Genomic DNA, 23,709 nt, shown 5'->3' with positions numbered 1-23,709 from the left:
TCCAATGACTAGTCCACGTTCGTAGTCATTGAGTTCTTCTGACAGACGAATCCTGCTGTAATGCTTCTCTACTGAGGATAGAGTACTTCCCGTCTCCATTTATGTTCACTGGTCCGCCTCACGTGACATCTAGTGGTTACGTGTATTGATGTGTTTTAGGTGATAACGTCGTCGATCGACCGCACGGTGAAGGTGTGGAACATCAACAACATCTTCGAGCAGGTGCACGTGATCGACCGGCACGAGGTGCAGGTGGACTGCGTGCGGGTGTGCCAGGAGGCGGGGCTGGCGGTGACGGTGACGCGCGGCTGCGTGGGCGTCTGGGACCTGCAGCTAGGCCGCCTGCTCGCCAGGCTCGCCGACAGCCCGCTCGGAGCCATCGTCACGCACGCCGAGATCACCCCCGACAGCAGGTAGCTCTCCTGTCTGCTGCACTGGGTGGACCGAGCGAGGTGGCGCAGTGGCTAGCACACTGGACTCGCATTCGGGAGGATGACAGTTCAATCCCGCGTCCAGCCATCCTGATTTCGGTTTTCCTTGATTTCCCTAAATCGCCCCCATGCCGGGATGGTTCCCTTGAAAGGGCACGGCCGACTTCCTTCCCCGTCCTTCCCTAATCCGATGAGACCGCTAACCTCGCTGTCTGGTCTCGTTCCCCAAAACAACTCCAACCCAACCACTGGGTGGGGCGTAGTAAGGCATTAAGTTTGCCCACGCAGGATATTTATTGAAGCTTTCCTAAATACTCTGACGGAAAAAAATCGTAACACCAAAAAATAGCTAACGTAGAGTAATGAAATTTCGGGAGTACATTTGTCTAGGTAACATATTTAAATGTATATCATTGCAAGATCACAGGTTAATAAGCGCGAGGTAAGCCATTGCAAATGTGAAATGCCAAGGTTGGGTTACAAAAGCGGTGCGTGGGCGACCGTTATCCTGTTGGAAAACACCCTCTGGAATTCTGTTCATGAATGGCAGCACATCAGAAGGAATTACCAGACTGACGTACAACTTGGCAGTCAGGGTGCGTGGGATAACCACGAGAGTGCTCCTGCTATCATACGCAATCGCATCTACCCGACTGTAACTCCAGGTGTAGGACCAATGTGTCTAGCACGCAGACAGTTTGGTTGCAGGACCTCAAGTGGCCTCCTTCTAACCAACACACGGAAGAACACAGAGCCAGAACCAGCTTCCATCAGAAAATACAACCGACGTCCACCCTGTCCTCCACTGAGCTCTCGCGTGACACCACTGAAGTCGGAAACGGCGGTGGTTTGGCGTCAGTGGAATGCACGCTAAAGGGCGCCTGGCTCGGAGCTGTCCTTGAAGTAACCGATTTGTAACAAATGGTTCAAATGGCTCTGAGCACTATGGGACTCAACATCTTAGGTCATAAGTCCCCTAGAACTTAGAACTACTTAAACCTAACTAACCTACGGACATCACACACACCCATGCCCGAGGCAGGATTAGAACTTGCGACCGTAGCAGTCCCGCGGTCCCGGACTGCAGCGCCAGAACCGCACGGCCACCGCGGCCGGCGGATTTGTAACAGTTCGTTGTGTCACTGTGGTGCCAACTGTTACTGAAATTGCTGCTACAGGTGTAGTACGATTTGCCAGAGCCATACGCCGAACGCGATGGTCTTCGCTCTTGGTAGTGTCACGTGGCTGTCCGTCCTCTTGCGTCCATACATTCCTGTGACCACCGCTGCCAGCAATCATGTACACAGGCTGCATTCCTGCCAAGTCTTCCCGCAATATCTCAGAAGGAACATCCAGCTCTTCGTGGCCCTATTATATGATCTCGTTCCAACACAGTGAGGTGTTAATAATGGCGTCCTTATCGCCTTAAAGGCATCTTGACTAACATCAACTCACCACATCCAATCTCGAAGGTAACTGACGCTCATGGTCGTTATGGCATGTACATTCCTGGAAATGGAAAAAAGAACACATTGACACCGGTGTGTCAGACCCACCATACTTGCTCCGGACACTGCGAGAGGGCTGTACAAGCAATGATCACACGCACGGCACAGCGGACACACCAGGAACCGCGGTGTTGGCCGTCGAATGGCGCTAGCTGCGCAGCATTTGTGCACCGCCGCCGTCAGTGTCAGCCAGTTTGCCGCGGCATACGGAGCTCCATCGCAGTCTTTAACACTGGTAGCATGCCGCGACAGCGTGGATGTGAACCGTATGTGCAGTTGACGGACTTTGAGCGAGGGCGTATAGTGGGCATGCGGGAGGCCGGGTGGACGTACCGCCGAATTGCTCAACACGTGGGGCGTGAGGTCTCCACAGTACATCGATGTTGTCGCCAGTGGTCGGCGGAAGGTGCACGTGCCCGTCGACCTGGAACCGGACCGCAGCGACGCACGGATGCACGCCAAGACCGTAGGATCCTACGCAGTGCCGTAGGGGACCGCACCGCCACTTCCCAGCAAATTAGGGACACTGCTGCTCCTGGGGTATCGGCGAGGACCATTCGCAACCGTCTCCATGAAGCTGGGCTACGGTCCCGCACACCGTTAGGCCGTCTTCCGCTCACGCCCCAACATCGTGCAGCCCGCCTCCAGTGGTGCCGCGACAGGCGTGAATGGAGGGACGAATGGAGACGTGTCGTCTTCAGCGATGAGAGTCGCTTCTGCCTTGGTGCCAATGATGGTCGTATGCGTGTTTGGCGCCGTGCAGGTGAGCGCCACAATCAGGACTGCATACGACCGAGGCACACAGGGCCAACACCCGGCATCATGGTGTGGGGAGCGATCTCCTACACTGGCCGTACACCACTGGTGATCGTCGAGGGGACACTGAATAGTGCACGGTACATCCAAACCGTCATCGAACCCATCGTTCTACCATTCCTAGACCGGCAAGGGAACTTGCTGTTCCAACAGGACAATGCACGTCCGCATGTATCCCGTGCCACCCAACGTGCTCTAGAAGGTGTAAGTCAACTACACTGGCCAGCAAGATCTCCGGATCTGTCCCCCATTGAGCATGTTTGGGACTGGATGAAGCGTCGTCTCACGCGGTCTGCACGTCCAGCACGAAAGCTGGTCCAACTGAGGCGCCAGGTGGAAATGGCATGGCAAGCCGTTCCACAGGACTACATCCAGCATCTCTACGGTCGTCTCCATGGGAGAATAGCAGCCTGCATTGCTGCGAAAGGTGGATATACACTGTACTAGTGCCGACATTGTGCATGCTCTGTTGCCTGTGTCTATGTGCCTGTGGTTCTGTCAGTGTGATCATGTGATGTATCTGACCCCAGGAATGTGTCAATAAAGTTTCCCCTTCCTGGGACAATGAATTCACGGTGTTCTTATTTCAATTTCCAGGAGTGTATTTAAAGTAAACCTGATTTGCATCCTCATAGTGGCGCTATTAGCCCGATTCTTATGTGACTGGCGCGAAATCTGAATATAAATCATCTTTCAGATGTAGAAATACGTCTACCAAACCATTTATGTCGCACGACTCCTCCTTGGTGTTGCGATTTTTTTTGTTAGTGTACATCTTGGGTAGTTACCACCGATATTATAGTGAAATATGCTGACGGAAGTGGAAAGAGTTACTCCATGAGGCACCAGTCCTACATTTATCGAACTTTGTGGGAAAGTTCATCATATAACTGGTTTTACATGATTATACTTTCATTCCTTGAGAAATTTACGTCCGTCATCAACACGGGTGCGGCCATGGGCATGGTCACTAATACAGTCTTGTATTTGTCGTGGTATGGGAGCAAATGTCTTCGAATGCTATAAGAGTATGAGAGGCGAGTTAGGGTGACAGTTACTAAAACAATGGGGTTTTTCGTTGTGGCGAGTTCTTTTCATGAAAATGCAATCACCAACTTTCTGCTCCGAATGGCAAAATATTTAGTTGACTGCCACCTACTTACGGAGAAATGACCATCGTGATAAAATGAGAAAGATTTAATTTTACATTCATCCCTCTTGCTGTTTCGAGAGTTGAAAGGTAGAGAAATAGGCTGAAAGAGGTCCTGTCAACCCTTTGCCAAATACTTAAGTATCAATTACAGAGTAACCATGTAGGTGTAGATATAGAACTCCCTGCCATGCCATGCCATGCCCATGTGTCAGTTTGTGAAGATTACTGGCTCGAACGTTGCAGAGATGCTCTATGGGTGACAAATTAGGATACTGGGCAGACCAGTCGGGGATCACTACACTATTCAAATCGATTTTGGTGTGAACTGAGGGGTCGTGCGTCATCCTGCTGGAATATGGCGTTTAGTAAGGGAGAATGTTGTACGTAAAAGATAGAGTATCTAGGAACACACGATGATTTTTGGTTGGTACTTTATTCTAGTGACAGGCTTTAGATTCGAGTAAAGGAATGCCCACTAGATATCGCAGTACGCATTTTCCGCCATTTGCTACAGTTTTTATTGATGTTAGACATCATGTTGTGTTTTGTGCCGCATTTCTGTTTCGTATCCCACACACGTACGTCCTGTATAATGTATTAATGTTGTTTCGAATATATTGTTAATTCTTCAGGTACAGAATTTTATGGTGAGTAAAATACTGTATATTTTAAGAACTATTTATATAACTTGTGAACACTTAAGCCGTACCTCGTCGGTTGTGCATCATCTTTAATCTTGAAACAGAAGGTCTATTACCATGGAACATGTGGTACTTGCGAATGAACTGAATTTCTTTGATGTAACAGTTTTACGTGTCTTGAATGATGGAAATTAGTGGTAGTTTCCAGTACTTTTTATTTCAAAATATATTTGACTTGTAATTGGTATTTGTTTAATATTTCTGCTTAATTTGATTTCACTTAATGATTATTGGTGTGTAGAAGAGTAATAGTGCAAAAGATCGAGTATTCAATACTGTACTGTACTGACAAGAGTTTCCCGATTGCAACGCTTCAAATTTCAATCGAATATTTGTTCGTAGGTACGTGACCATGTTCTATCTTGGAGCATGTTTTTACATTTGGAAAAACCTTGATTTCCGGGGAAAATTTGTAATTTCGGAAAAAGACTGTACCACATAAAATGTGAAAGCTATCTTTTAAAAATCATATTAAACTTCTATTACAGGGCTGGTTAGAGGCGAAAGTCTAAAAACGTACCAAGGTACAACACTCTCCGCTACCCTGGTCATGAAGGATGTAAAAACAAAGTTTACCCATTCTTGTCACATATACTTTGTGATCAAAAGTATCCAGACACCTGGCTGGAAATGACTTGCAAGTTCGTGGGGCCCTCCATCGGTAATGGTGTTGGCCCACACTTAGCCTTTCACGGAGTGCTGCACTGAGGACAGTTATCGTTGTCGGTCGGCGAGGCCTGGCACGAAGTCGGCGTCCCAAAACATCCCAAATGTGTTCAATAGGATTCTGGCCAGGACTCTGTGCAGGCTAGTCCATTACAGGGATGTTATTGTCGTGTAACCACTCCGCCACAGGCCGTGCATTACGAACAGGTGCTCGACCGTGTTGAAAGATGCAATCGCCATCCCCGAATTGCTCTTCAACAATGGGAAGCAAGAAGGTGTTTAAAACATCAATGCAGACCTGTGCTGTGATAGTGCCACGCAAAACAACAAGGGGTGCAAGCACCTCCATGAAAAATACGGCAGCCGCTCGACTATGAAATCCAAGTTTTCTCACCTCCCACCTAATTGTCATAGTATTTGCAGTGGATCCTGATGCAGTTTGGAATTCCTGTGTGATGGTCTGGATAGATGTCTGCCTGTTAGACATTACGACCCACTTCAACTGTCGGCGGTCTCTGTCAGTCAACAGACGAGGTCGGCCTGTACGCTTTTGTGGTGTACGTTCCCTTCACGTTTCCACTTCAGTATCACATCGGAAACGGTAGACCTAGGGATGTTTACGAGTGTGGAAATCTCGCGTACAGATGTAAGGCACAAGAGACACCCAATCACCTGACAACGTTCGAAGTCCGTGAGTTCCGCAGAGCGCCCCATTCTGCTCTCTCACGATGTGTAATGACTACCGAGGTCGCTGATATGGAGTACCAGGCAGTAGGTGGCAGCACAATGCACCTAATATTAAAAACGTATGTTTTTGGGAGTGTCCGGATACTTTTGATCACAGTGTACTAGTGGGAATTCAGTCTCCCTTCAGAAAGTACCAAATCAGTCCATTCATCATATCCAATAGCTGCCTACACCATGACCCCAGGAGCTGGAGAGGCACAAGTGTCGAGAATCGCTGCTTCCTGTGGGTTCTTGCCAAGTCATCTACGGGCACCGTGGCGTCGATCTGACCGCCACAAACATAAGCGAGACTCATCGCTGAAAGTTACAAAATGCCATTCGATGTCCCAGTTGACTCTGGTCCCACACCATGCAAGTGCCTGTTATCTGTGGTATGGCGTCACCGGTAAACGACACATAACAACCCAGTGGCCAGAAGTCTGTTCCCGACGGTTCGTAGTGACTCTGTGGCTGTCTGCCAGGATGTCAGCTGTTAAAATCCGTTTATTCGTCAGATCCACTCGAACAATCCTATGATCTTTTCGTGGTGTAGTCCTTGTGGAAGGATCCATACCAACTGTTCTTACCACACTGTTGGCCTGAGTTCATCTCGTCACCAACAGTTCTGCAGCTATTGAATTACAGTCAACGGTCTGTGCGATCTGTCGGTATGATATTCCCACGTTCCTCGTGCCGGTCTCAAAGTCCAAAAGACGACGATAAGCCGCAACTGCATGTCCCTGGAACATGCTCTGTTGCAGTGTCCGCCTGAAAACTTCCAGTAACATTAGACACCCAATAGTGATCATGTATTCACACATTTACATTGTAAAAAAGAAAAAAAAAAAAAAAAAGGTTAAATGGCTCTGAGCACTATGCGACTTAACTTCTGAGGTCATCAGTCGCCTAGAACTTAGAACTAATTAAACCTAACTAACCTAAGGACATCACACACATCCATGCCCGAGGCAGGATTCGAACCTGCGACCGTAGCGGTCGCTCGGTTCCAGACTGTAGCGCCTAGAACCGCTCGGCCAATACGCAGCAACGTTCGCCGAACAGTTGTTGAGGAGACGCTGTTGGTAGCCCCTTGGTTCATCTGGGCGGTCAATCCTCAACAGTTGCACGTCCATTCGCGCGTACATATTTTTGCTGTCGTCTATTACCCCAGTCATCTATAACAGCCCGTGGTGCACCACAGTTGCCTCGGCACTGGCTTTGGATAGCGCCGTTTCGCAGTGCACGGCAAATTTATCCTCAGCGGCATGCGAACTGTTTACAAACTTAGCCGTTTCGGTATGCTTCTACACTTGGCCCAAAAGCCAATGAACATGCCCTTTAAGACGTCAGATAAATCTCTCCGTTTCCGCATTACGACAACGAACGTACTGTTTTCCGCATCCTACTGACACGCTTTATATACCCTCCACTGCTAGTGGTGCCACGTGACGTCTGTGAGTGATTATTGCATGTTGATGTCGAACATGGGCGGTGGTCACCTTAATGTGATTGGACCTTGTATTCACCTGCACTGATGGGATTTTCCTATACTGACAGTAAGCTCGTATGTAGATGAAATTTTAATCAACAATTGCCACATATATGGAGATTCTGGAGTATCAGTGTGGTAGTGTTCGGTACAGGTGTTTGTGGTGCAACATTTTCCATTTCCGTCAGTGTGGTAGTGAGTCCTTCTCGTATGGCGCAACGCACACAGCACTAGCTGGCTCAGCACAGAGTTAAGCGACCTGTTGGCCAGATTTACGATCACAGGTCTGTTATAACAGCCATATTAGCCGTATTTTTTCAGCAGTTCTTATACCAGTTTAGGGTGAATGTTGGACTAGTTCCCTATTTGCGCTTCAGAAATCCAACACATAAATAGTTAAACACGGAAACATATAAAGCAGAATTCACACTATTCGGAGACCAGTGGCGTATCTCATAATGGATTTTTCCAGTTATGTTCGCTCTGTGGCATTAGAAAAGATGTCCAGCCATGGGATGAAGTGCCACACCTCCTGTGAGCAACGATTCATTAAGTACAGGCCATGCGCAACAGTATTATGTCAGAAGAACGATGTTACAGTATTTATTGTTGTAAACCTTTCTTACATATTTTGACTAACGTGAAAAAAACCTTCAGCGTAAAAATGTTCACGTGTTAGAACATTCTCTGGTAAGTGTCCACATACGTACCTCTTGTTAACGTTACCCCAGCAGTTTGTTACCAGACGACATTCAAAGCTCATCTTAGATTTACGAATTTAACAGTTCTATTTTATTTTAAAAGTGGAAGTTTTGATCTGAATGTTTCATATTTCATAAAAAAAATAGCCTCTCAAATTTTCATTCTACGTGCTTATTACCGCAGAGCGTCGTTTCCCGTACAAGCTTCAGATCTGGCATATGCTGGTTTCTAAAAATTTTACATTCGTTATAGCCTGATATCCACTCTAAGCTGAACTACAGTGTACCTGTATGCAACTGAATGAACCAAGAATCTGTTCCTTACGTAACATTGTGTTCTCTGTAACGTGAGAACTTTACGTAATTACACTCTTCTGAAAATTAGTTCAGATAGCTTCTTTCAGTGAGCTACACAACATGTTCTACATCTACATCTACATCCATACTCCGCAAGCCACCCGACGGCGTGTGGCGGAGGGTACCTTCAGTACCTCTATCGGTTCTCCCTTCTATTCCAGTCTCGTATTGTTCGTGGAAAGAAGGATTGTCGGTATGCCTCTGTGTGGGCTCTAATCTCTCTGATTTTATCCTCATGGTCTCTTCGCGAGATATACGTAGGAGGGAGCAATATACTGCTTGACTCTTCGGTGAAGGTATGTTCTCGAAACTTTGACAAAAGCCCGTACCGAGCTACTGAGCGTCTCTCCTGCAGAGTCTTCCACTGGAGTTTATCTATCATCTCCGTAACGCTTTCGCGATTACTAAATGATCCTGTAACGAAGCGCGCTGCTCTCCGTTGGATCTTCTCTATGTCTTGTATCAACCCTATCTGGTACGGATCCCACACTGCTGAGCAGTATTCAAGAAGTGGGCGAACAAGCGTACTGTAACCTACTTCCTTTGTTTTCGGATTGCATTTCCTTAGGATTCTTCCAATGAACCTCAGTCTGGCATCTGCTTTACCGACAATCAACATTTTATGATCATTCCATTTTAAATCACTCCTAATGCGTACTCCCAGATAATTTATGGTATTAACTGCTTCCAGTTGCTGACCTGCTATTTTGTAGCTAAATGATAAAGGATCTATCTTTCTGTGTATTCGCAGCACATTACACTTGTCTACATTCAGATTCAGTTGCCATTCCCTGCACCATGTTATAGTATACATTCCATTCTTATCAAAGTGATAGAGTATTAGAAGGCAACCATATTAGTAAATGCACCGAAACAATAGTTTTTCGAGGAGTAGGTTGGGTCAACTCCATAATATTTCAATAAAGAGATGATAGACTTCTAAAAACCTTTCGTCATTTGAGTCCTTTTACTTGGGCTCTAACTATAATGTACACCAGGTTCAATAAATGAAGGGAATATTACAATATAGCTATAAGTTAAAACACGGATACTTGTTAATGCTACGAAAATTACGCAGAGTGAAATGTAGGTGACACGGCGCACATGAAACATGGAATCACGGCTCCACACAATTCATAATGCGGAGTGGTACAACCGCGAGAAGCAATGCAGCACACACAGCGATGCGTGGGACTATTAATGATACTGTTTATGAGATCCATAAGAGCAAGGCTATTTCTGGGGATTAGGACTGCAAGCAATAACAAGACGTCTGCCATGATCATCCCAGTCATGCATTATGGGATTCAGATGGAAGATCGAGTTGGCTATTCCACGCGTTGATTTTTTTTTAATGTAAAGATATCCGTACAAGACATGTCAGTCGATTTCGTAACCTAGTGCACAAGCTAACGAGCGCACATTAACATCAAGGATGTTGCAGTCAACAGTCTCAGGTGGAAAGACATTTAGATCTGAGCGTCCACCTGAAGATTTATTATCTGATAAAGTGTACACACAGACACTGCCTCATTGGCAAGTATCCCTTTAACGGGAGTTCGTTGGAGAATGGCTTCTGGTTTCCGGCCAAATAAAAAAAAGATAGTGTCATTTTGGTATGAAACCGGGACTCATCAGTGAAGAGGACGGTCATCCATTGATCTACAGCCTAGAGTACAGGTTTTGGTTAAATCCCTGTGACTAGGAGTGGGGCGTCCTGTAACAGTATAATAAAATGGGCCGCTACCAGACGGCTGTCTACAGAAACATCGAAACTTGGGGTTCGTAGCCCGTTATTTAGTCACGAGCAACTGAAACGTTCGTTGTTACTCGTAATTGTTCAATACCCTATAGAAGAATTGACGAGGTGTTTGCAAGAGTACAGATCTTATTTGAATAACGGGGAGTGTGTGTCATGTTCCGTCAGTGCCCTGACTAGCTTGGAGCCAGTAAGTCTGAAAGAATTATAGAGAAATGTTTATCATTTCTGTAGCCGCGAATTTACCCCATACCAAAGGCATATTACTTGTACTTTATGATAAAACCAACTGAAATGCACCTATTTGTAGTACAGTTTTCTTACTGATAGTTGTTATGCCATTAGTTGGAAGTATATCGTATACTGCACGTTGTTACAGATACATCGTGTCCGCAGAATCTGGAAACATCTTGATATGGAACCGTCTAACTGAGCAAGTTCTGTTCAAAGACGAACAGCCTGGTGTTCAACAAATTACCCTACTAGAAGGTGGAGCCAAATTCCTGGCTGTTTCAAAGTCTGAAGCAACACAAGGAAGTAGTGAAGGAATGCGTGTTAATGCAACAGGAGTCGTGCGGTCTATTCCTGGTAAGGAAAACTGTTTGTTTGCTCTTATTAACTGAAACTATATGTGTATGTTGTGATACCGTTTACTGTTGTACAATACCCAATATCTTCAACGATCATTATTATAACGATATTAATAGAAGCATAGACTTGTTAAAGTCGGCCGCTGTGGCCGAGCGGTTCTATGCGCTTCAGTCCGGAACCGCGCTGCTGCTACGGTCGCAGGTTCGAATCCTGCCTCGGGCATGGATGTGTGTGATGTCCTTAGGTTAGTTAGGTTTAAGTAGTTCTAAGTCTAGGGGACGGATGACCTCAGATGTTAAGTCCCATAGTGCTTAGAGCCATTTGAACCATTTTTTTAGACTTGGTAATTATTCCAGAATGAGATTTTCCCTCTGCAGCGGAGTGTGCGCTGATATGAAACTTCCTGGCAGATTAAAACTGTGTGCCCGACTGAGACTCGAACTCGGGACCTTTGCCTTTCGCGGGCAAGTGCTCTACCATCAGAGCTACCGAAGCACGACTCACGCCCGGTCCTCACAGCTGTACTTCTGCCAGTATCTCGTCTCCTACCTTCCAAACTTTACAGAAGCTCTTCTGCGAACCTTGCAGAACTAGCACTCCTGAAAGAAAGGTTCGCAGAAGAGCTTCTGTAAAGTTTGGAAGGTAGGAGACGAGATACTGACAGAAGTAAAGCTGTGAGGACCGGGCGTGAGTCGTGCTTCGGTAGCTCAGATGGTAGAGCACTTGCCCGCGAAAGGCAAAGATCCCTAGTTCGAGTCTTGTTAAGTATTGTTTTGCTGCAGCTTTTTAGTTTTGCGGAGAGCACAGCATCCACACACAATCGATGTTAATGACTGGACAGAAAATGTGTGGACAATTATTATATCATGCCAGTTATGCTATATCCGACGGATTCAGCAAAGGGTAGCCTGACTGTGCTATTGATAAGTATGGCATAGCGGCGTGGCGCTGGTGCACTCCGGAACCTGTAGTCCATCATCTGCCATAAATTCTTATTTGCATTCATATCAAGCGATAATGGTGTGTGGAATTTGGTTTGTATTCTCATTACTCTATGAAGGGGATTTTACGTTGTTAAAAAAGCTCACTGATCTGAAGGAAAAATGTATAAGGAGTTTAAGGTTCTGTCGACATAGAGATCGTTATACAGAGAGGATGTCTCAGATGGAGCAAAGTCGGGAAAGGAAATTGTTCGTGTTCTTCTCGTGGGAACCAGACCGGCATTTGACTGAAAGCACATCATCGCTTTGACGGCACGAACGAGTGCGATATAATCACCTAACGTATGGCCGGCTGGAGTGGCCGTGCGGTTCTAGGCGCTACAGTCTGGAACCGCGTGACCGCTACGGTCGCAGGTTCGAATCCTGCCACGGGCATGGATGTGTGTGATGTCCTTAGGTTAGTTAGGTTTAAGTAGTTCTAAGTTCTAGGGGACTGATGACCACAGCAGTTAAGTGCCATAGTGCTCAGAGCCATTTTGAACCTAACGTATGTGCGACGAAGACTGGACGTATCAGTGTCAACGAGAGGCGCCTCAAACACTCTCTAAACATCCAAAAGCTCTCCTAGGGCCAGTTGGTAATCAGGATTGGTGATCTCCAATGGTCTGCCATTATGGGAAGCCGATGTACAGCTTGAAAATTAGCTGCACCGCAACTCATTCAATCGAGTCACCTGCTGACAGTGCTCTGTGGCCCGGTGAGGGACGTCACGACCTTGCAGTGGTTTCAGAGACGTCTGCAGTGAGTTTCCATATCCAGTGGAAAATAGTGATCGCCTCATTGCCCTTTGGTGTTACACGTTTGGTAGACCGTAAATTAAAAACTGATTTTCTTCCTACGTTTATTGCTAAACATGGCTTGTCGTGTTCGCAAAGCCGTAATATTCACTATTCATTGTGGATGCTAATGCTTCGTAAACAAAAACCCTTAATCTTCCTTTTTTATTCCCCCCCTATAATGCAGTACTGCCGCTTATGCAATAACTGAGGACTTTTTAATGCAGAAAAAAGTGAAAGAAAGACTAAGTACCTCTCAGACTCCTTAAATCTACATGCTTCGTAAACAAAAAGCCCTTAATCTTCCATTTTTATTCCTTCCCTATAATGCAGTACTGCCGCTTATGCAATGAACTGAGGACTTTTTAATACAGAAAAAAGTGAAAGAAAGACTAAGTACCTCTCAGACTCCTTAAATCTACATGCTTCGTAAACAAAAAGCCCTTAATCTTCCTTTTTTATTCCCTCCCTATAATGCAGTACTGCCGCTTATGCAATGAACTGAGGACTTTTTAATACAGAAAAAAGTGAAAGAAAGACTAAGTACCTCTCAGACTCCTTAAATCTACGTGCTTCGTAAACAAAAAGCCCTTAATCTTCCTTTTTTTATTCCTTCCCTATAATGCAGTACTGCCGCTTATGCAATGAACTGAGGACTTTTTAATACAGAAAAAAGTGAAAGAAAGACTAAGTACCTCTCAGACTCCTTAAATCTACATGCTTCGTAAACAAAAAGCCCTTAATCTTCCTTTTTTATTCCCTCCCTATAATGCAGTACTGCCGCTTATGCAATGAACTGAGGACTTTTTAATACAGAAAAAAGTGAAAGAAAGACTAAGTACCTCTCAGACTCCTTAAATCTACATGCTTCGTAAACAAAAAGCCCTTAATCTTCCTTTTTTTATTCCTTCCCTATAATGCAGTACTGCCGCTTATGCAATGAACTGAGGACGTTTTAATACAGAAAAAAGTGAAAGAAAGACTAAGTACCTCTCAGACTCCTTAAATCTACATGCTTCGTAAACAAAAAGCCCTTAATCTTCCTTTTTTATTCCCTCCCTATAATGCAGTACTGCCGCTTATGCAATGAGCTGAGGACTTTTTAATACAGAAAAAAGTGAAAGAAAGACTAAGTACCTCTCAGACTCCTTAAATCTACATGCTTCGTAAACAAAAAACCCTTAATCTTCCTTTTTTATTCCTTCCCTATAACGCAGTACTGCCGCTTATGCAATGAACTGAGGACTTTTAATACAGAAAAAAGTGAAAGAAAGACTAAGTACCTCTCAGACTCCTTAAATCTACGTTATTCTGCCGTTACGATTTCAGCGCCTATTTGGTGAAGTAAACGAGCATTTTACTCAGGTTTACTCTTTTGAAAGTCGTAGTATTGATACATACAGACGGTAGTATCAGTCGATATATACTACATCTTGAATTTCGTCTTGTTCACCAGTCTTGTGACTTCCTATCCGTTTCTTATGTAGAAGGCACTGATTATCATATCTTATGACTTACTCGTGAACGATAATCTGAATTCTGGCTTTGTCTGCCCCTTTAAGACACGCGAATTTTATTCTGTAGTTTTCAGCAGATCGCTATTCCACTGACCTCACCAGATACTCTCAACTCATCAAAATGGAAATTCGGGCTATCGTGGCAATTGGTGGCAGTGGAATCCTATGTGTTTTAGTAAACGTATCAGTTTCATTTTGAGATTTCCTGTTGTTATTTTGAAGTTACAGAAGTCGATATTTAACCTTATAGCAATTACCGTAGATAATTAAATTTCTACGTAATGGGAAATTATGACACAGAAATATCAGCGAGTTGTAGAGATTAACAATAATTGTTCGGATTTAAAATTTTGAACACGACATTGTAATTTTATTCCTCTGTGCTCATAAAAAAGAGAGGAGTATATGAATGGCTAGAAACAACTTCTCTTGTCGGACCTAAATCAACAAATAGTATCTTTCAGAATTGTGATGGAGTTACCACTAAACCTCGACACAGAATACGTACCTTCCGTACCTTCAGAATGACACGTAATTATAGCCTCTGTCGGATCTAATGGGCGGTTAGAACTAATTATACAACCACTTTAAAAGAATTGCAGATCAAGGACGCACACACACTTCCAATGATTGTAAGTCTATGCTACTCTTAAATTCTTCGGACATATAGTTAGAACAGGACAGCAGTGAGAAACTTACTTTTCATGGAAAAGTAGATGGAAACTAGTATTCAACAGTGCCTTGATCGTGTAGAAATCATGGAAATGAGTGTAAAGCGAACTGCAATACATGGAGAGAGATTACAAACAGACGAGTATAAGGTCACGACAATCACAAAAGTATCACATCAAAGATGGCAATTACATGGTTATTCTAAACGATTCTGGACTAGTGTCGCTGTTGTTTCTTTAGAAATGTTGGGAGTTCTCTGTCTTCTTGGCATCTGAAAGAGTAGCTCTCCACCTCTAACAATATCAATACTGAAATTCTGTATTTCTGGAACCGAAAATGACAGATCGACCCCAGTTGTTAGGATGTAAACCATTGCTTCCCAGGTCAGCAGCTGGCACTAGCTGTGCTTTTGACAATAGCTGCAAGTTGGTTCGAGTCGTGTGTACATAAATGTACTTATAAACAAAGGGATCAGTGCATAACTAACGCCTGATAAGGCTGACTGGATTCTATTCCGAAATATACTGCGTGAAATCTGCTGCCGCCTTTAGCTAAACACTTTAATAATTTTACAATTTCTGAAATGTTTCAGATCGCACCATGTTTTTGTTGATGAGGTGTTTAAAATGTAAAAACGAAATAAGTGAATGGCTTACTGTCAAGAAACGGACCTCTCGACTTTTGATCTACATCGAACAGAGTACCTCACTTTTCGCCAGTGTGTGTCTTGTGTTGTTAACTATTTACAACCTCCACCGTCGGTGGGATTAATGAGGAATACTTTAGAAATACTAGAATGAGATTTTCACTCTGCAGCGGAGTGTGCGCTGATATGAAACTTCCTGGCAGATTAAAACTGTGTGCCCGACCGAGACTCGAACCTTTGCCTTTCGCGGGCAAGTGCTCTACCAACTGAGCTACCGAAGCACGACTCACGCCCGGTAGGAAGGTAGGAGACGAGGTACTGGCAGAAGTAAAGCTGTGAGTAAGTTGGCCTTTGGCTGTGCTGCGGTGAGGACGCGCTGTTTGTGTTCCTGCCGCGGAGCGAGCGCTCGTGTTGTTTACATAGTACTCGGCCGTTTCGCGCGTGCCGTACTCAGCATATAGATCACTATGGCGCACCAATACAGAAAATCGACGCTCAAATTTACGTTCCGCAACGAATTTGCACGGCCCAAAGCACTCAAAGTCGAACGATTTCTACGAGAAGAAGTTAAAATCCCGGCGAGCGACATTCTCGGCATTCACTTGTCCATTGTGAGTAGTATCGTATATGTCAAGATCATCAACGACGCAACATATGAACGGATCCTTCGGGACACGAAACAGGGCCTCCGTTTCTGCCATGCTGATGGCAATGTGGGGACTGTGCACGTCGATTATTCTGGCATGGGACTTCGCACGATCAGAATTTTCGAACTTCCTTTCGAACTACCGGCGGAGGATGTCGTGACAGCGCTGCGCCCCTACGGCACGGTCCACGATCATATTGCGGAAAAATGGACGCAATTCCAGACATATCCTGTGCTGAACGGCGTCCGCCAGGTCCGAATCGAACTTAAACGACATGTACCTTCATATCTGACTATCGGTGGCTGCCGTGCCATCGTCATCTACGATGGGCAACCGAAGACCTGCTCTGGTTGTGGGAAGGAGGGACACCTCAGATCAGAATGTATGCAACGTCGAATCACGCAACTGCCGCCGGCTGAAGCGGACCCGCCATCGCAGCCGACTCTGCTTCCTGTGACGTATGCAGCAGCCCTCACGACAGCTACCACTTCACCACGACAGCCGACATCCACTGCTGTGTCGCGGCTCCATGCTCCAATACAGGGCGATGATGCCACACCCGTTCCACAAGCTACGAATTCAACTCCGATGCCGCCGCCTCCGTCGACGGATAACAACATACAGGAAGATAGCATGGCCGTCGATTCGCTTATTGTGCCTACGGCTGCCTTTGTGCCGGAACGTCGTGAATCTTTGCCATCGTCTGACGCAGAAGAACACACCAGGAAGCAACGCTCTCCGAAGCGACGGAAGCGGAGGCGTAGAGCAACTTCCGAACGGGATGCGACACCGCCTCCAGAGGATGACGATTCCACCTTCAATGACGACGCTACCACAGAGGCAGCCGCCATTTGCTGCAGTGTGGCACCATCGAACGATACTGAGGACCAACCACATATATCTACAGTGGCACAATCGGATGCCGAGATGCAGGACAGATGCTGCCCACCACCTTCTGGAGTGCAAGCACCAATGCCGTGTCCTAAGGACGCTAGGGAAGCCGATCTTGCTTTCAGTTCCCCGACGTGGGCGGATGACCACGACGACGACGGAACCATGCAAGTTACGCCAACAGGGCCCACGGCGTTGGCGCCGGCTCTCTAGAACGGCCTGCAGGTGAGGTTTGGGGGGATGCGGTGGTGTCAATACAGTCAGAAGCGACATAGGTAATTCCAGTCTTAATGAATAACTTAACACCTGCGGTTCGTCAACAAGCTTATCGTATCGCCACGCTTAACATCAACACGATACGAACGGCAGTGAAGATCCAGTTGCTGCGTGAGATGCTTCGTTCTTCGGATGTTGACATTGCCCTGTTGCAAGAAGTATATATAGCGGCCCTCCCCGTTTTCTACGGTTATGTAACATATGTGTCACCGGCGGACCGGAATGGCAGCGGTACGGCAATACTAGTGCGCGACGGAATTGCCATCGAAGAAGTGACTTACCTTCCGTCAGGAAGGGGGCTGGCGATCACAGCACTGGGCACGCGCATCATTAACATTTACGCTCCATCAGGAACTGACCAACGCCGCGAACGATCGCTGTTCTACTCGGAGGATATCGCCCCCCTCTTTATCAGCAGCTTCGAGCAATATATCTTCGGCGGCGATTTTAACTGTGTGCTCCACCCCAAAGACCAAGTCCCACATTTCTCGACTTGTCAAGAACTTCGGCTCCTGGTTCGAGACCTGCTTCTCACCGACACGTGGGAGACAGTGCACGGTGACCGTCCCGGGCCGACATACCTTACTAGTCACTCAGCCAGTCGCCTAGACCGCATTTATGTCTCACGAGCTCTAGCACCGGGAGTATTGGACGCCGAACGTTGGCCGCTTGCCTTCTCCGATCATAGCGCTTTCATATGCACACTCACTCTACAACAGCAGCGGATATGGCGCAGCCGAGGACCCTGGAAGCTGAATGTGGCACATCTTCAAGCCCCGGAATGCCGTCAGATTATCGCCAACACATGGCTGGATTGCGAACGTCGTCTTCCCCGATACCCATCGACTCTAGCATGGTGGGTGGACTGTGCAAAACCAGCTTTTCGGCGTGTGCTAACACAATTCGGAAAAGATACCGCAGCTTGGCATCGTCACACATTGGACTTTTATTACACGATGCTTCGCGAACTCGACAGCCAACCACCATCTCCAAACCGACAAATGGAAAGCCGCCGAATTAAAGGTAAAATATTGTCTCTTACGAGGAAACGTTTGGAGGGGGTCGTAGTGCGATCGCGACGTCAAGACCGAGTGGAAGGAGAAAACCCGTCTATGCATCACATCGTGCTCGACAGCCGCCGACGCCGACAGCAGCTGATCACGGACCTCGTATTGCCAGGTGGTAGGGTCGTAACGACTCAGGCGGCGGTTACAGAAGCCTTCGCAGATCACTATCGCCGGTTTTACGACGAGGTGAATACAGAGGACGAGGAAGCGGACGATCACGACATACTGCAGCACGTGTCGCACACCCTCGACAATGCAGCAGCGGCGACGCTTTTAGGTGGAATTACACGAGACGACATCGAGGACGCGCTTAACAAGGGAGCACTCAACAAATCTCCCGGGCCAGACGGACTGCCGCTCGAGTTTTATCGTACTTTCCGCGATCTCATGATGCCCCGATGGATCATCATGTACCAAGAACTGATGACCCCTGGTTCCCACGTGCCACCTGCATTCGTGGAAGGTCTCCTTATACCGATACACAAGCCTTCCAGAGGTCGGACGGTCGAGGACTACAGGCCCATTACAATGCTTAACTCGGACTATAAAATCTTCGCCCGATTACTCGCCAGCCGCATAAAGAAGGTTCTGCCCCTGCTCCTCTCAATGGAGCAAACGACACAGGGCGGAGTGACCAACATGCAAACGGCAACCAGTGAATGCAGGGATTTAATAGCCATCGCCACATCCTGTCGCCTTCGAGCTGCTCTGATCTCTATTGATTTCGACCACGCCTTCGACAGAGTTCACCACAAGTTCCTTCTGTCCGTAATGGCCCGCATGGGCTTCCCGCCTGACTTTATCGACATCTTTCAGCGCCTTTTCCGTGGAGCTGCATCCCGTGTACTGGTGAATGGACGGATTGCGGGTCCCTTTCCGATCCGACGGTCAGTTCGCCAAGGATGCCCACTCTCCATGATTCTTTACGCGATCGCACTCGAACCACTTGTCGGAGGGTTGAAAAACAGGCTCTCGGGCATTTCATTGAGGGATCATACCTTTCAGTGCAGAATATATGCTGATGACCTTCTATTACTTGTCCGATCTGATGACGAGGTACGCTCGGTGATACAATGGGTCAATCGCTATGGTTTGGCAGCGGGCAGCCTCCTGAATGTGGCCAAGTCGGCAGCGATGCCCATTGGGAGAGGTCTACAGGAGGACGCTTTAGCCCCACTCCCACTAGTTAACAAGATCCGGTTCTTGGGCATAACATTTACACAGGATGTGCGCCGCACGGCTGCCATGAACTATGCACGATTACTACAGGCAATACGCACAGAAGTTCGCCGGAACTTACTTCGACGGATGGACCTCCTACAGCGTGTGGAATACCTCAACCTTCACGTGGCGACTAAGATGATCCACATGGCCCAGGTCCTACCGATATCGACAGCGATGGCACACAGACTGCAAGCAGCGTTTGGATATTACCTTACCGCCGGACACCTATTCAAAGTCCGCTACGAAACACTCACCATCCCTCTGCTTGATGGCGGACTGGGACTTATAAATGTACGAGCGAGGGCTACAGCATTATACTTGTGCACAATGATGAAATTGTGGACCCACCAAGATGCTTCCCTTACGGGTCGTTTGTTAGAGGAATTGCTGCCGGCGTCTCTTATGCCACCTGTCACGGTTGCACACATTACACCCTCACTCTCGCACCTCTCGGCATTTATTCTTGAGTATAGTTACGTGCACCCAGACCTTCCCAACACTCGCACTCCCAAGGCGAGAGACTTTTACAGACTGCTGCTAAGGTCCACACCTCGCAATGTGATTGAGAGGAAGAGCCCTACGACCCTATGGCCTGCAGTGTGGAGAGCGGTCCAGAAGTCGTTCCTCCCCACGCGGGTACGAGCCGCGTGGTACCAGGTGGTGAACGGGAAGGTTGTAACACGACAAAGGCTGCACGCTATTGGGATGGCGGATTCCCCCCTTTGCCCACGTTGCCACCTCGTGGATACTGACGAACACCGTTTAACATGTGGATCGGCGTTAGAGGTATGGCTGCTAGTGCAGAAGATCCTCGCCTGCTACCTCCGTATCGCGCCTCGCACAATTGAGCCACGGCTCCTCCTTTGTCCAGAGGATACTTATTTCCCACCTGCGAAGACTCACGCTCTCACATGGTTTAAAGGCATGTCCATATACTACCTCTTTCGAGATGATGAGAAGATGGTGCTTGATTACTGGCAATTTCTCCAGGACAGTCATAGCACACTTGAGTGTACACCCCGATACCGACAACTATTTGCGAACTACTTGCGCAGTGTCTTCGATAACCCCCCTCACAGTTGGGGAGTACCGGGCAGAGGATGACCGCCTTCATGGGGCTCCACACGCTGCGAAATGTTGTACCAATTTGGAACATGGAATCTGTACGCAGATGGGCCATGCACATGGAATGGCGTGCGGGATTTGGTTACATTTTTCTTTCTTTATTATCTATCATCACGCTATTGGTTTCAAATTCTATTTCATAGTATAGAAGGAACTCTTGTTCTGTTGTTGCTACGGATGTACATTATAATTTTGTTTGTCAAAAAAAAAAAAAAAAAAAAAAAAAAAAAGTCGGTGGAGCACTTGCCTGCGGAAAAAAAAAAAGAAAGTGGAAACGTGCTAACCTGTGAGAAACTGTGTGTTATGGTTTGCGGTTCCAGTTTTGTCGGTCGGGCACACAGTTTTAATCTGCCAGGAAGTTTCATTTTAGAAATACTGTCTACTATATCTTGAAGATTGAAATATTTTCATCACACTAAAGGCTTCATATTTTTACATCACGTGCTTTCTCAATGACGAAGATCCCTTTTTCTCGACTGTTTGACACCCGTAAGATTTCTGGTACGAGACATCCTGTGAAAATGAGAATCATTTTACGAAACGCATCATTTCTGGTACAGTAAACAATAATTAAAAATAACTGGCAACACAAATATATATTCTCCATTGAGAATGGCCTAATCTGAATACTGAAATCCAGAGATAAAACTCGAGTCACACTACGGTGACTCACATTGATTTGTTGATTTTGGATATTATAGCAGCATTTGAAAATGACAACGTGCCGAAAGTGGTTAGTAATGTGAAATAATTGTTGCAGTAAAAGACTTGTTTCAATAAATTAAAAAGCCTGTGTTGGGAAATAGATTTAACCTTCACAAAAATAGCTCTCATGTTTCACTAGTTCTGCTGTCAATGGTCCATATTATTCTCCTTCGACGTAAACGGTTTCTGATTGAGTCAGGTCTCGATATTCTGTGTAGTATACATGAGTCAGCTTCTTAATTTGTTTAAATCTGTGAACAAATAATTTTATACAACATACTACTGGAAATTTTGGACTTATTTTGAATTGCGCTAGCGACTAGCAAATTAATATTGCGAAATTAAATTTCAGCACCTGCAGTTGCCTTCATACTATTGCTCGTAAATGCACTGGAGTTTGTTGCTGCAAACCTTTTGAAATAATTGTTGCTCTTTTTACAGAAGGTACAAAACTATATTCATTCGAGTACCCAGTGAGATGTACTCCTGGTGTGCCCTTTAAACCTGGAGTTGTAACATGTGACGATAGTTACATTGTCGTGCTTGGGGCCGATAAAGGTGCAAGAGATTGTTTGTACGTATATAATGCACGAACAGGCGCCAGTATGCATAAGATTCCACTGAGAGCAGCTTCAGTTAAGGTAAGTGTTGGCTGGACATAAAATAATTATCAGTTAAATAGAAGTTTTGTCAAACTTTTTATGGGAAAGAAACAACCCAGTCCCTATAAATTCTTATCATATATTGAACGCTTGTTTTATGGTTTAATTAGGGTGTCCAAAGAATGTTTTCGGTCTTGTAGCCACTATTGTTTACCATGTATGTCAAGGACATGCCGACGATTGCAAACATTCATCTGGCATAGTTCGCAAATGACAATGCGTGCTTTGCGAATGAACACCAACATAACGCCAACATCGGAAGACTACAGGCACAGTTGGACCTCTCCACAGAATGGTGCGGACAAGATTAAAATTAACCCGACCAAAACAAAGGCAATATACTTTAACAAAATGCCACAACTAGATAACAACCTTACTACACAAGGCGGAGAGGTACCATGGAGCGCAATTGTCAAATACTCGTACTTGGGAGTCACACTGGATCCTCACCCTTTTTTTATATACACTCCTGGAAATGGAAAAAAGAACACATTGACACCGGTGTGTCAGACCCACCATACTTGCTCCGGACACTGCGAGAGGGCTGTACAAGCAATGATCACACGCACGGCACAGCGGACACACCAGGAACCGCGGTGTTGGCCGTCGAATGGCGCTAGCTGCGCAGCATTTGTGCACCGCCGCCGTCAGTGTCAGCCAGTTTGCCGTGGCATACGGAGCTCCATCGCAGTCTTTAACACTGGTAGCATGCCGCGACAGCGTGGACGTGAACCGTATGTGCAGTTGACGGACTTTGAGCGAGGGCGTATAGTGGGCATGCGGGAGGCCGGGTGGACGTACCGCCGAATTGCTCAACACGTGGGGCGTGAGGTCTCCACAGTACATCGATGTTGTCGCCAGTGGTCGGCGGAAGGTGCACGTGCCCGTCGACCTGGGACCGGACCGCAGCGACGCACGGATGCACGCCAAGACCGTAGGATCCTACGCAGTGCCGTAGGGGACCGCACCGCCACTTCCCAGCAAATTAGGGACACTGTTGCTCCTGGGGTATCGGCGAGGACCATTCGCAACCGTCTCCATGAAGCTGGGCTACGGTCCCGCACACCGTTAGGCCGTCTTCCGCTCACGCCCCAACATCGTGCAGCCCGCCTCCAGTGGTGTCGCGACAGGCGTGAATGGAGGGACGAATGGAGACGTGTCGTCTTCAGCGATGAGAGTCGCTTCTGCCTTGGTGCCAATGATGGTCGTATGCGTGTTTGGTGCCGTGCAGGTGAGCGCCACAATCAGGACTGCATACGACCGAGGCACACAGGGCCAACACCCAGCATCATGGTGTGGGGAGCGATCTCCTACACTGGGCGTACACCACTGGTGATCGTCGAGGGGACACTGAATAGTGCACGGTACATCCAAACCGTCATCGAACCCATCGTTCTACCATTCCTAGACCGGCAAGGGAACTTGCTATTCCAACAGGACAATGCACGTCCGCATGTATCCCGTGCCACCCAACGTGCTCTAGAAGGTGTAAGTCAACTACCCCGGCCAGCTAGATCTCCGGATCTGTCCCCCATTGAGCATGTTTGGGACTGGATGAAGCGTCGTCTCACGCGGTCTGCACGTCCAGCACGAACGCTGGTC

The 23,709-nt window shown here is 46.8% G+C and overlaps 1 protein-coding gene across 1 annotated transcript in view; it reads left to right on the top strand.

Annotated features, from left to right (window-relative positions):
* Positions 1–23,709, top strand: part of LOC126183826 (NACHT and WD repeat domain-containing protein 2) — a 293,040-nt gene that overhangs the window by 217,321 nt on the left and 52,010 nt on the right. Inside the window, 3 exon segments of the mRNA XM_049926082.1 lie at positions 160–413; positions 10,687–10,895; positions 21,887–22,086. Of these exon segments, the coding sequence (XP_049782039.1) occupies positions 160–413; positions 10,687–10,895; positions 21,887–22,086 (663 nt within the window).

This window comes from Schistocerca cancellata, chromosome 4 (assembly GCF_023864275.1).
Source record: "Schistocerca cancellata isolate TAMUIC-IGC-003103 chromosome 4, iqSchCanc2.1, whole genome shotgun sequence".
In the NCBI taxonomy this organism is placed as follows: domain Eukaryota; kingdom Metazoa; phylum Arthropoda; class Insecta; order Orthoptera; family Acrididae; genus Schistocerca; species Schistocerca cancellata.
This window is presented reverse-complemented; position numbering and strand designations above follow the sequence as displayed.